Consider the following 12,494-nt stretch of genomic DNA (forward strand, 5'->3'; position numbering starts at 1 on the left):
ACGTATTATTGTGTTGTATAGTCAGTTTGTCGTTTTTAAGTATTGAAACATCAAAAAAATAGTCTACTTAACGGTCTACATGGTGACCGTATCTCCAAGACTATTTAAGATAGAAAATTGTGGCATAGATCAGTCGATAGAGAAAAAAATGCTCTTTTGCGCTGTATATAAAAGTCAAAATCACCTAAATGTCACTTAACGGCCTTTTAGTAATAGGACGGCAGACATTATGTCCACACACTGTCGAGGTGTAAAATTAATTATTACATATTGTATCACAATCTCAACATATATATTATACATAACATTATGAGCAAATAAAATAACATCTAGATGTGACGTCACGTCTAGATGTGAAGGTGGTCAATGGTAAATTTTCACATTTATGTAATTTGCTACTTAAAAATTATTCAAATCTATATAAAAACACAAAAAAACCGTCCATAAGGTAACCTGGGGTACGTCATAAATACGTTTATATAGAAAATACATTGTTAAATTATTATATACTTCTTGTTCCGTCCTTACCTATTTATGTATGTATATCTAATTGACACTCGCAGCAATCCTGCTTTAGATTTTGGGACTAACACTTCGCCCCCGTGGGAAATTCTGGGTAAAAAGTACCCAGAAGGTATCTGCTATTCCAGAATATACCCACATAAATCTGAAGAACTATATGAGACTACACTAAAATAAATTTTGCGGCAATTGCGGCCAAATGGTATAACAAACATTCTCACATACATTCGAGTGTTTTTCGCTAAACAATAAAATAAATTGATAAAAATATGATGTGTGCGGCTAATAGTGTCTTAGTAACAGTAAAATATCATTTCACTTACAGATATGCGACAAGCGTGTCGTAATAAACACGCCAATCGTATTTTCTCGATAAAAGCGTGTCAAATCTACTTCTCTTGGTACTTAGCGTCGAGCTCTTTAAATACGTATGTGATCTTCATGATGGCCAACCATAGTGCTTCGTCTGTGATCTCCCGGTGTAACGTGAACCTTATGGTTTTGCTGTTGAACTCTATGGCTTTTACGATCACGCCCTCGTCGTTTGGCGTTTTGCAGTCACCCTGTTAGACGTATAATTAATTTAATAAAGATATGACTGGATCTTAGATAACACATAGTCTGTTTGGGGATTGCTCACACAGTGAATAAATACAGGATACAGAAATAATAAAAAATACTTAAGTCTGTGTTCTCACTAGCTACATATTTTCCCTCTCTCAAAAGACATAGCTGGATCGTCATTTTTGTTTTCTTAAACCGAAACAAAGTTGGGAAGATTCAAATAAAGAGTATCTTAAAATTACATTTTACCCTCTTATTCATAAAAAGTTGTATACTATATGTTCAAACATATTATATTATTTTGTCACTATCACACTTTACAATTTTGACATCGACAGAGCAGGACAAAACATACTTTAACTTAAAGTATGCTTAACTTATTTTATGGAAAATAGGGTTAATCGACATAACTTTTTGATTTTAAAAACTCTATCTTTCCTGATCTAGTGTGTTTCATATGTTCATGTTAGTATAGGCTAGAACTATATTCATGTTAGTATAGACACGGCTCCACCTTGAAGCTGTTGAGGAGTATACCCTGGACCACTTGGAGACAATAACAGTGGTACAGACCTGGGTCTCGGCCAGACAGACTTGTCTGAGCCGCTGCAGCACCAAGTTGGCGGAGAGGGCGCTGTGCGGCGGCAGACTGACCAGCACTAGGTTCGTGTGTTGCTGACATGGTTCCACCTTGAAGCTCTTCAGGAATAGACCCTCGATTACTGACAGGGAATAAAAATAAAGTATTTAACTTTATCAAACGGCACCTCTCTTGTCTGAACGTTTTCTCGGTTGTTTCCTCAGCGTCGAAGGCCAGGGTCCGCTTTCCTACTTTTTCGTCTCCACTTCGCGCGGTTGTCGGCATCCCTAGTTATCAGACCATTGGCACGCATATCATCTTTGACGTCATCAAGCCAGCATTTCTTGTGCTTGTCCCTTCTGCCAAGGCCAGGCGGGAGAACCATATCTAGACATTTGTACCCTAGGTAATGTGCTGGTCTACGGGCATACCAGGGCAGGGGGACTCCTGGAGTTTTTGCTATGCTTTTGCTTTTGCTATGCTGCTCAGTAATAATCACTATACTATATTAAAACTTAGACGTGAAAGTATGCGATTGAAGTGGAACACAACTCTGACGATAAAAATATGTAAAAATAAATTACAAATCTTTAGTCATTCGACCAATAATTTTTACCTTTGGCCAGAATTTGCGCCCTCTTGTGGTCTAACGCCAGCATCGGGAGCACTTCGTCGAGAGCCACGATGGCGGCGGCCGCGACCACCCCCGCCTGCCGCATCCCCCCGCCCAACATCTTGCGGATACGCCGAGCTCTGGTATCAATAGTATAGTGCTAAGTGGTAGTATCATTATAGTACCGATGGTCCCAGGTTCGAATCCTATTCGCGCCACATGAGTTTGTATATCAATTTGTAGGTAGCCTTACATACACGGTCGGTCAATGCAGACGTTGGCCGCCCTTATGGAGTCTAGGCAACCGAGTTGTGATTGTCAAAGTATGAAAAATTGAAAATAATATATGTGAAGTATTAACATCCTATGTTATTTATTTTCCACTCCGAAATCCTCCACAAATCTAACTCATGTATTAGTTTTCATCGATCATCACTTGCCGGTGATGGTAAACATCCTGAGGAATACTGCACTCTGGTTGATTATCAACCTGTGTGTGAAATGAAGAAGACAACGCACTAATATTGACAAGAATGTCGTTATGTGTGTTTCATTCAATGTAACGACCGAGAACCTCAGCCATGGAATACGACTATGAAAAAGATGTAGAATATTCACCAATAAGATTGGCTACATAATAAGTCACACGCGAGCACATCAACCAGCAAAAAAATTGTTAAAGTTCATAATTATCATAGTTATACTAGTTTAAGTAGCTTTCTGAGAAAAATAGCAATTGTCACAGCCCCAAGGACATCCGGGAAAATTTAATAGACATTTTGTTATATAGACCTTGTCATAGCCGTTTTGCTACATGGGCGATTAGCTAACTAGGCAGATTTGCTCCCTACACGTTTCGCTTTGTTGAACGTTTGGATGGACTTTCTGATCGGGTGGGGAGAAAATGGCAAAAAAATAAACTAAAAATACGTATTACTTACTGGTCTATGAAATGGTAGGAGCCCACCACCGCCGAGCCCACGGGCGCGGACAGGCCCTTGCTGAAGCACACGCTGACGCTGTCGCAGTCTCTCACGATCCTGCTCGGCTTCTCTCCGCTGTACGCTGCAGCGTTGAAGAGTCTGGCTCCGTCCATGTGCAGCGCAATGGAGTGCTTCTTGCACAGTGCTGCGATATCGTCAAGCCATTTTAAAGGTAGCACCTGAAACATATTTAAGTGTTTAATGAATGGCCCGGTGGAGAGCGAATGCATGGAAATGTAATGCATGCGCGCACTCAACATTAGAACTACAACAAGTAGAACTATATTATTCCATAGTTCCTTTCAGCTGAGAACTACTTGTAAATCAATAATACATATAAGTCACAAAGTTTTTGAATGTAAACCTATAGGATACTTCCTATTTCCCACTAAACTGACTTCAATCATGAAACTTGATAAAAATAGAGGATCAAGTACGATATAGATTTTTTTAAATCTAAAAACATACTTAATAACAAAAAATACTAATATTAAGGAAATTCGCACTTGACCGATATTTTTAGAGGCTACAGTTTTCTTAAATATATATAATAACAGACCTTTCCCCCACAACAGTTGTGTGTGTTCTCAATGGCCACCAGCGTGGTGGTGGGTATATGGACGTCGGAGCCGTCACGTACCCGCTTCTCCACCTCCTCCAAGTCGAAGGTGCCATCAGGTTTGTTCTGCAGTATCGTTAACAGCACGCCGCCAAGATGTGACGCTCCACCTAAAGTTATGACCTTAATATACCCTGGCTACAATCCTATACAATGTTTGTAGAATGTAATCGATTTGGATCTGCCTGCTATTAGCTCAAAGCATTGGAAGCTTGGAGGCTTGTTGCACTTACTACAGATTAGAAAAGGCACTCCACAGCCTTGATAATGCCTGACTAGTCAAAGTAAAATCATTTATTCAGAATGACATGAAAAAGTGCACAGGCACTTTTTGTTTTGTTTTGCTTGTCACGTCACATTCAAATTCAAATTATTTGCCTTAAGACATGGTAATACAAAGGTGTCACTATTGTCACATTCTAAATTAAATAATACCATTCTTTCTTCATTGTCGTATTCCTCATGACTGTGGGTCATGGTTATTATATGGTATGAAACACTCGTAACAACTTTCCTGGCATTATTAATGGAGTGGTGTTTGCCATTGCCTTCTCCATTTCACACACAAGTTAATAATCAATCAGTGTGCAGGTTTCCTCACGATTTTTTCCTTCACAGAAAACAATCATGATGGAATCATTTTCTGATTGGCTCGGGTCTTGGATATTTATCTATATATGTATATGTTATAAAATATAGTATTGTTGAGTTAGTATCCCATAACACAAGTCTAGAACTTACTTTGGGGCTAGCTCAATCTGTGTGATTTGTCTTAAATATATATATATATATATATTTATTTATGATACTTAAAATTGTAAATGGTATGTACAATATTTAACGTTACCTTGCTCATAAGAGAAGATGTGTGAACGATCTCCAACGAGAACTTCAGAGCCCCTCTTGTTGCAATGTACCATTACTGAAATAATATCAAAGTTAAACAGTCATTAACGTGGCAAATAAAATAAACAAATCCTTACTAATAAACAAATCCTAACTAGCCTCACTACCCTTGAAGAAAGACGCCTTCGTGGTGATCTTATTGATTTATTTATTGATTTTGAATGGAAACTACAATTTGCATAATTTTATCTCAATATATAATAGGAACCAGAATGACAATTCCAAATCATCAAGGAGACACCACTGCATGATCTCTCGCACACTATCTAAAACCAACACAGCTCACGGGTGGTCCGTAATTGGAATAGATTACCAGAGGAAGTTGTCCTTCTGCACCATCAATAAACTCTTTTAAAAATAGACTTGATAAGTGGATAGAAGTGAACAATGTGTCTCTGTTGTACAAAATCTGAATCAATATAATGTTATTAATTGATATCAGTGATGTGACTTTTACACAGTGAAATATCTAGAAACTTTCAACGCTGCTTGATCACATCAGCTGCTGAAGCTGCCCGTCTATTACTCAATAAATAAATAAATAATATTATAAATGCAAAGTAATTATTTTTCTTGGTTTGTTACCACTTACATTGCTTGATATAGACACATCAGCTGCTGAAGCTGCCTGTCTACTCAATAAATAAATAATAATATAAATGCAAAGTAATTATTTTTCTTGGTTTGTTACCACTTACATTATATCTGTTTAACTAATCTTCTTGAAATGTTGCATACAATGTAGTTTGGTATTGAGAAAAACAGAAAAATCACTATTCCTGTGGGAAATTAACTCGGGTGATGCCGCAGGCAAAAGCTAGTATGAAAATAATGACTGATTTATTTAGGTAAGTTACAGGAAAAATTAGTTATGCCATATCAAGCAGTTGGTAATTATTATATAATTTAGATTACAATAAAAAACATCTTGTACTGTGTAATTAACAGGACTTGATCTCTGATCTTAGACTGGTAATATTAAAATGATAAAGATAAGTAGGACATAATATACATTTTTTTATATTAAGTTCGTTAATATTCTATGAATCTAAATTATTTTATTCGATATAAATAATTAAGAAAATAAAAATATGTATTGTCATAATTAAATAGTTTTCTCTAACAAAAGCTATGTGTTGTCATTATACGCGGGGCTGAGGCAGATGAGTGGGGTAAAGAATGCCGAAATAAACAATTATTATTATTATTATAAAGAAGCAAGGCTTTAGTTGCAATGTTGACCTAGCTCATTTTTTCCTATAGTGAATTATAAAACCTTAATCCAGTGAAATTAATTAAGAGTTTTTTTTTATTACATACATTGAAGAATGACCTATTTATACTTACTGGCTATAAGATTGGCCATAGTCCCTGAAGGCACAAAAAGAGCTGCTTGCTTGCCGAGCATGTGAGCAATTTTGCTCTCCAGTGCATTTACTGTGGGGTCTTCACCATAAACATCATCCCCCAAGGCGGAGTTCACCATAGCATGCTTCATCGCTTCAGTAGGCTTCGTCACAGTATCAGAACGGAGGTCTACTATGTAAGCCATGACTTCTATTTCGATTTAGAATTAAAATCCAACTACAAAATGATCGAGGCTCTATAAGCTCTATCTCATACCGGCTTCAGACCACGTCTGTCTCAATTATTTATAATTGCTCAGCCCACTTGACGATCGTTATCATTGAAGGCAATTAGATAACCTTATCGTGATTCGGCATGTACTTTAGTCAGCTCACGCAATTTGAATAAGTTTGTGTTAAATTAGAATAAAAGAGGAGTGACGTTATATTAGCTGTAGTAAAAAAGCTGCAACAGTAATCAAAAAACATAACCCTAACAAAGTTTCATTTACTTCTTGAAATGTCCTGAATTTCAAACAGTAAAACTTTTTTTTGTGTTAGTTTCTTGTTTCTTTTCTTCTAACAAGCTTGACAGATTGACAGCTTGTTTGATAGTGACATATATATTTTTTAATGTACAGAAGTCGACGCAAACGCAAGTACGTTATTTCCACGACACGCTTAGATTTAACCTAGGTTATATGCTCTAAGACTACACGATACGAAGTACAATTTGCGAATTTATAATTTTTGTACTACTTTATGTTGTAAATACTTTTATTCTTTCTTTAAAAAAAGTAAATACTTCTTTTCTAATATCCGTCATGGTATATTTTGCGAAAAACACAAATAGCTAAAGTATGTTTGGTCTCGTTCTGTCAATACTAATTAATTTAATATAATATACATACTTGAGCTTAAAGTACGCTTCAACTTTTTTATAAATGATAGTTTATATATAAAAAGATTTCGATTCGCAGCCATTGAAATACGAATCTTTTGTGCAATCATCCGTGCGTGATCCGGACAAACTATCAAGCATTTAGCAAAATAATGGGTTAGCCAAGAAAAAGAAAAAAAACTAAAAGCATGTTCTCTATTACTGGTACAGTCGCAACGAATGACAATTGAATCAAAAAAGATCGCTTATGATTAGTCAATAGGACAATCCTAATAAAATGAACCAATAGGATCTCACAATTTATAACGGTCATTGCTTGCTTACTACAGATGAGAACAAACTTGTACCTTGCCGACAAGTGAAGTAGCCGCGGGCAAGATTATATTCGTTTTATTTTATTGAAAAGAACTATTGTTGATTTCGTTATTTGCCTTGTGACTAAGAATAGAAAAATAGGATAGTGTAGTAATATTTTTCATTAGTTTCTATTAAGTTTGAACTTAGTGAAGTCTGCCCAATTTCATCCGACCGAACTCAAATTCGGGCGTCGACCGGTCCTATCCCTCCTACTGTAACCGTCGCCGTTCTGTCAGCAGTCGCAACATCGTCATTTTGTACGTACCATCACCGTGCGCGGACACGGCATACGCGTAGTTGAGAGCAACGCGAGGTGATACTTTATAGCCAAGTGTTGTGAGGTGTAGTGTCGGTCGCTCTGACCGTTTAATGTGGTATCCAGTGCCGGTGTTAGGTTATCGTAGATCGGGCCGCGCGGCGTGATTGGGCGGCGCGATGGTGGACATGGATAGAAACGACCCGGAACTCCGGTACCTGTCGGTAGATAGGAACAGCTTCAACGACCCGGCAACACAGGCGGAATGGACTCAGAAACGTCTGGTGTGGGTGCCCCACGAGACCCAGGGGTTCGTGGCGGCAGGTATCAAGGTGGATAGGGGAGATGAGGTGGAAGTGGAGATAGCAGAGTCGGGGAAGCGGATGATGGTGGCCATAGATGACATCCAGAAGATGAACCCACCAAAGTTTGATAAAGTAGAGGATATGGCAGAGTTGACTTGCTTGAATGAAGCGTCTGTGCTGCACAACATCAAAGACAGATACTATTCTGGACTCATTTATGTAAGTACTTACTAAATATTATTGTCTACTTTTTAAATATTTTATGTTTACAGGGAAGACCTTTCCTTACCTGATCATCCTTATAATTGTAAATGCCAATGGAATTTTTGTCTGCTTAACTGCTGGGCTGATTTGGATGAAGTTTATTGAGTATATGGATAGAGTTAAAGGTTTTAGTGAATCAACTAGGCATGTGTGATCAACTAGGCTAGGCCCAAGAGTGTGGCCACATTATTAAAAAGCATATACCTACAAATTTATAAATAAATGGTAATATATTAAAACAGAATTCACTATTCTTAGTTCAAATCAAGCTATTTATTTTTAAATTATTAAAGTCATTAAGCCCAACAACACAAGTGTTTTTGGAGGCACAAGACAAGAATGTAAGGTTATGATGAATCATCACTGGACAAACATTAAGTCATGCTGAAATTAACAACTGCTATCTCTCATTTTAAATACTCTCAACAGAAATCTGTTGTCAGTTGAGTGCTCTAGAAGAATTTACTAAATTGTTTATACAATTAGCTACATAATTAGTACTGTACAAAGAAAATATCTTCTTAGTCATGTTTTTTAAAGATCTCTTTCTTCTTCTTTTTAAAGAATCTTATTTTTGGTCTTTATTTCATAAATTAACATGCACATATTTGGCAATATTTTTAAACCAAAAATTGCCCAAAAGGCAAAAATATAAATATAAAACGATTGCTGATCCAAAAATAAAATAGGGAAAATATTTACAAATGAAGGGCTATGTACTTAATTATATATTTTTTTGTCATTATAAAAAATATTTAAATGAGAAATACCTATGTACTTAGACTGCAATAAAAATATGTAATCACATTTCTATTTGTACAGTGTTAAATTGATAAATTTTATTGCTATGCATTGTGCCCTCTAGTATTTTCTATGCTATTTGAATAAATCTAGTAGTCTAGATTAGAGGCAACAAAATACAGCTTTCAATCAATAATAGGTTGAATTAAATCTGGTTTTGCACAAGGTCTAATAATAGTGAGACATGCATAAAAATCCATTGCTTATTTCAAAATAAGGAAGGAAACAGACAGACATGGAGGGTGACTTTATTATATACTATGTATTAATAAATTCAATAAATATATTATAATGATTGCTTACTAATGTCATCTCATAATAGTATCTATAAGATTATACAGGATAAAACTATCAAATTATGTGAAATTGCACACATAAAGTATAGCACATAAAGTTTCGTAGACTACCAAATAAATACAAGTTAGGGCAAAGTTTGCCATTCACAGCGCACTCCCAATTTAACCTGTCTTATATGGTTAAGAATGGTGTATTAATCTTCTTGAATGGCTACTAACAGACCAACAATTAAATCATTTTCGACATTACGGAGCATATGGTATGAAACTGTTGCTCATAATGTCACATTCATGCCTTGACACACTTTGGTTTCTTCCTTTTAAGGACTTTTATAGCTTTTTGTGTCTTTTATACATTTTTTAGTTGTGCAGAAAATCGAAATCATCAAATTAATTGGGATTGAAGTGAAAATTTCTTGAAATATGAAGCCATATTAACTGTAACAAAGCTATAATAAAAAATATAAATATAATACGATTGCTGATCCACTGAAAGAGATCCCTTCACAGTATAAGTCCGCCATTGTATATTTATTTTATCCTCATATTGTGACTGACATACACACACATAGTATTATTGAATATTTAAATATACAATGGCAGACATTTACCACCTTATGTATGTAAAACTTTAAATATGTGTTCTTTGTACAATAATGATATAACAAACAAATAAATATTTCACTGCAAGTAACAATTATTGTAATTCTATTTTCAAATAAATCCTTGTAGTTACGTTACATTACTTAATTAGTATGTACATATTTCTACAGCTCCAAAATTTTTACCAGAATCAACTTGTGTGCTATAGGTACTACCCACATAACATGGACCTGCCATTTTGAGCTATCACTGCTGCCATCTTATCAGTTTGTGCTCGATCAACAAACACTGATTATGCCTGCACATGCAATATTTCCAAGTTTTTATAACTTATATAACATTATTAATGTGAATGTGTTAATGTTAACTATAAATGGATAATACTATAAATGTTAAAAAAATTCTGAATCATGGATAAATTCCACCTCCACACTTGAGTGATGGACGTACCAGGGTTACATAATCCTAAAGAAGATGCTACATGTTTCAAGTTATCTATGGGCAAGTAATGGTTTGCGCGCCTTTGTTATTTATATCAGAATTTCACGCACCATTTACTGTGTGCGAACATTGATTAATAGATGGCACCAATACAGCCTGTTCACCATTGGAAAGATAATATTCTGTTCTAAATATTTATTCAAATTCAAAAGTGGCTACTTTTGACAATGAAATATGAAAACAGTTTTCAAAATTTGTCTGAATTTTTTTTTGTTTATTGCATGTCTTCATGCGATGTTATAGTAAATACCTCGGCCTTATGTACTCTACATATGTGTAGACTGAGTTACAAAATATTAAAATTGGAATTGGCGTGCCTTTTCTTTGAAAGGTCTCTTAAAATCAGCATGACTCAACTAATATCCTGTAAAGTTCCATATGCCTATTTGAACCATCTCTTTAACCGTCACAAATTCACAACAATCTGTCCACCACATGAAAAACCAAATAACTCTGCCTAAACTGGTGAAGATCTGCTTAGAACCAGTAAAATAGGAAGAGATTTTTGTTTAAAATCTATTAGTGTAATTTATGAGGCTTGTGAAGAATGTATTCTCAAGTCTTTGACATTTGACTAATGTCCACTAAATGGATAGATAACAAATAGTTCGAAAATTTTCCACAAATCCTTCAGCCATGATATACCTATTCTTCATAGTTGTATTCCTCATGGCTGAGCGTCGTGGTTCGTGGTCATTGCATGGAATTAAACACACATAACAACTTTCTTGGCATTAGTAATGGAGTGGTTTGCTGTTGCCTTCTCCATTTCACACACAAGTTAATAATCAAGCAGTGTGCAGGTTTCCTCACGATGTTTTCCTTCACCGGAAACAAGTGGCGGTCGATGAAAACTACTATACATCAGTCAGATTGGTATACAAACCTATGATTCGAACCTGGGACCTTTTGATTGCACAGTCGGGCGTCTTAACTATTACACCACCACCGCTTCGTTGTCCTATAGCAAACTCTTATATCGTCGCCTCGTAACCGAACCAGTTACAATAGACGCTACTTTTTCGCAATTTGCTACGAGTAACTTGAAAAAATACATTTTCGGCAGTGAGTAGTGGTTCCAAAATACCAGTGCCTTTTAGCATAAAATATGTTGATATTTATTATCAGAAAAATTGAAGTTTTAATTTTCTGCTCAGGATTTAACATTTAACTACTATTCTCAAAGGCAGTTACCCGTTATACCGACTACACACATCGCCAAACTCAAGACAGATGCCGACGCGAATACATGAACATCGCTTAGTTTGTATGAAAGCAATGGAAAACCAGCAATGTATACCGAAAAGTTCGCCAAACTGCACCGGGATAACCGGCATTACATGTACCTTCTTCGTCTTAACAAATCCGGAACTTACCTATTGTTTAAGATATCGAGCAACGCTACAACATAACAAAAGAACTTTATACTTTCTCAGCCGTTGATATTCTTGGATGTGTCGGCACGCGCTAATAGGGTATTGGTCTCGCCTGTCTCGTAATTCTTAGGCGTTTAGTATCAAGAGCCTGTTATATAGGTATACACTGATTGCGCCCCTTGCTACGCTCCTCATTTTGAGAGATTGAATAGCAATCGGCGACTGCTATCACTCATTCAGTGAGTGGTCACACACATCCCAACTTTCGCATTAATATTAATTATAGGACTTCATCTTATAAAGCTCGTATTCAATTCACTTTATTTTATCCATGGTACCTACCTAATTACAGATCATACAAATAATGAAGCTCAACATGGAACCCTAACGCTTGCGTCCAGTCCACTCGTTGTAGTCATGAAAACTGTTGCAATATTCAATGCTGCGTCGGCCAGTTTCCATCAAAATGTAGAACTGACGTATTTAAAATCAAACCAGAATTTCGTGACTTCTCTCGAATTCCTATTGATGGCTAAAGCACATGATATAATTTCTGCTGCAGGTTATGACAAGTTTAAGGGGTTTATAATAAATTCAAGACTCTTGGATTCGATAAATGTCCGGGTCAGATCTGGCATAAATTGCATATATACCTAGGTAGGTAAACTGTAGAGAATTTATTCAAGCCATAAATGTCACGT

At 36.0% G+C, this 12,494-nt stretch overlaps 2 protein-coding genes across 4 annotated transcripts in view; one reads left to right on the forward strand and one right to left on the reverse strand.

Annotated features, from left to right (window-relative positions):
- Positions 1–230: 230 nt before the first annotated feature.
- Positions 231–6,721, reverse strand: LOC128673560 (uncharacterized protein). The gene is made up of 7 exons (XM_053751494.1): positions 6,135–6,721; positions 4,729–4,803; positions 3,822–3,991; positions 3,221–3,441; positions 2,283–2,419; positions 1,660–1,808; positions 231–1,085 (listed from the first exon to the last, which is right to left on the reverse strand). The coding sequence occupies exons 1-7, from the start codon at positions 6,337–6,339 to the stop codon at positions 912–914; spliced, it is 1,131 nt and encodes a 376-aa protein (XP_053607469.1). The 5' UTR covers positions 6,340–6,721; the 3' UTR covers positions 231–911.
- Positions 6,722–7,374: 653 nt separating this feature from the next.
- zip (zipper) overlaps positions 7,375–12,494 on the forward strand; it is a 69,565-nt gene continuing 64,445 nt past the window's right edge. For 2 of the 3 annotated variants that reach the window (XM_053751454.1, XM_053751455.1), the window contains exon 1: positions 7,376–8,171. In XM_053751454.1, the coding sequence (XP_053607429.1) occupies positions 7,827–8,171 (345 nt within the window). In that variant the 5' untranslated portion in view covers positions 7,376–7,826. Of the gene's footprint in view, positions 8,172–12,494 lie in introns of all 3 variants that reach the window. The other variant, XM_053751456.2, reaches the window with a different exon arrangement.

This window comes from Plodia interpunctella, chromosome 11 (genome assembly GCF_027563975.2).
Source record: "Plodia interpunctella isolate USDA-ARS_2022_Savannah chromosome 11, ilPloInte3.2, whole genome shotgun sequence".
Taxonomy (NCBI): Eukaryota; Metazoa; Arthropoda; class Insecta; order Lepidoptera; family Pyralidae; genus Plodia; species Plodia interpunctella.

Coding starts and splice junctions, on each gene's coding strand:
- LOC128673560 (XM_053751494.1), bottom strand. CDS start 6,339: ATGGCTTACATAGTAGACCTCCGTTCTGATACTGTGACGAAGCCTACT. Junction 4,804..6,134: donor TATGGCCAATCTTATAGCCA/GTAAGTATAAAT, acceptor ATATTATTTCAG/TAATGGTACATTGCAACAAG. Junction 3,442..3,821: donor ACAACTGTTGTGGGGGAAAG/GTCTGTTATTAT, acceptor AATATGTTTCAG/GTGCTACCTTTAAAATGGCT.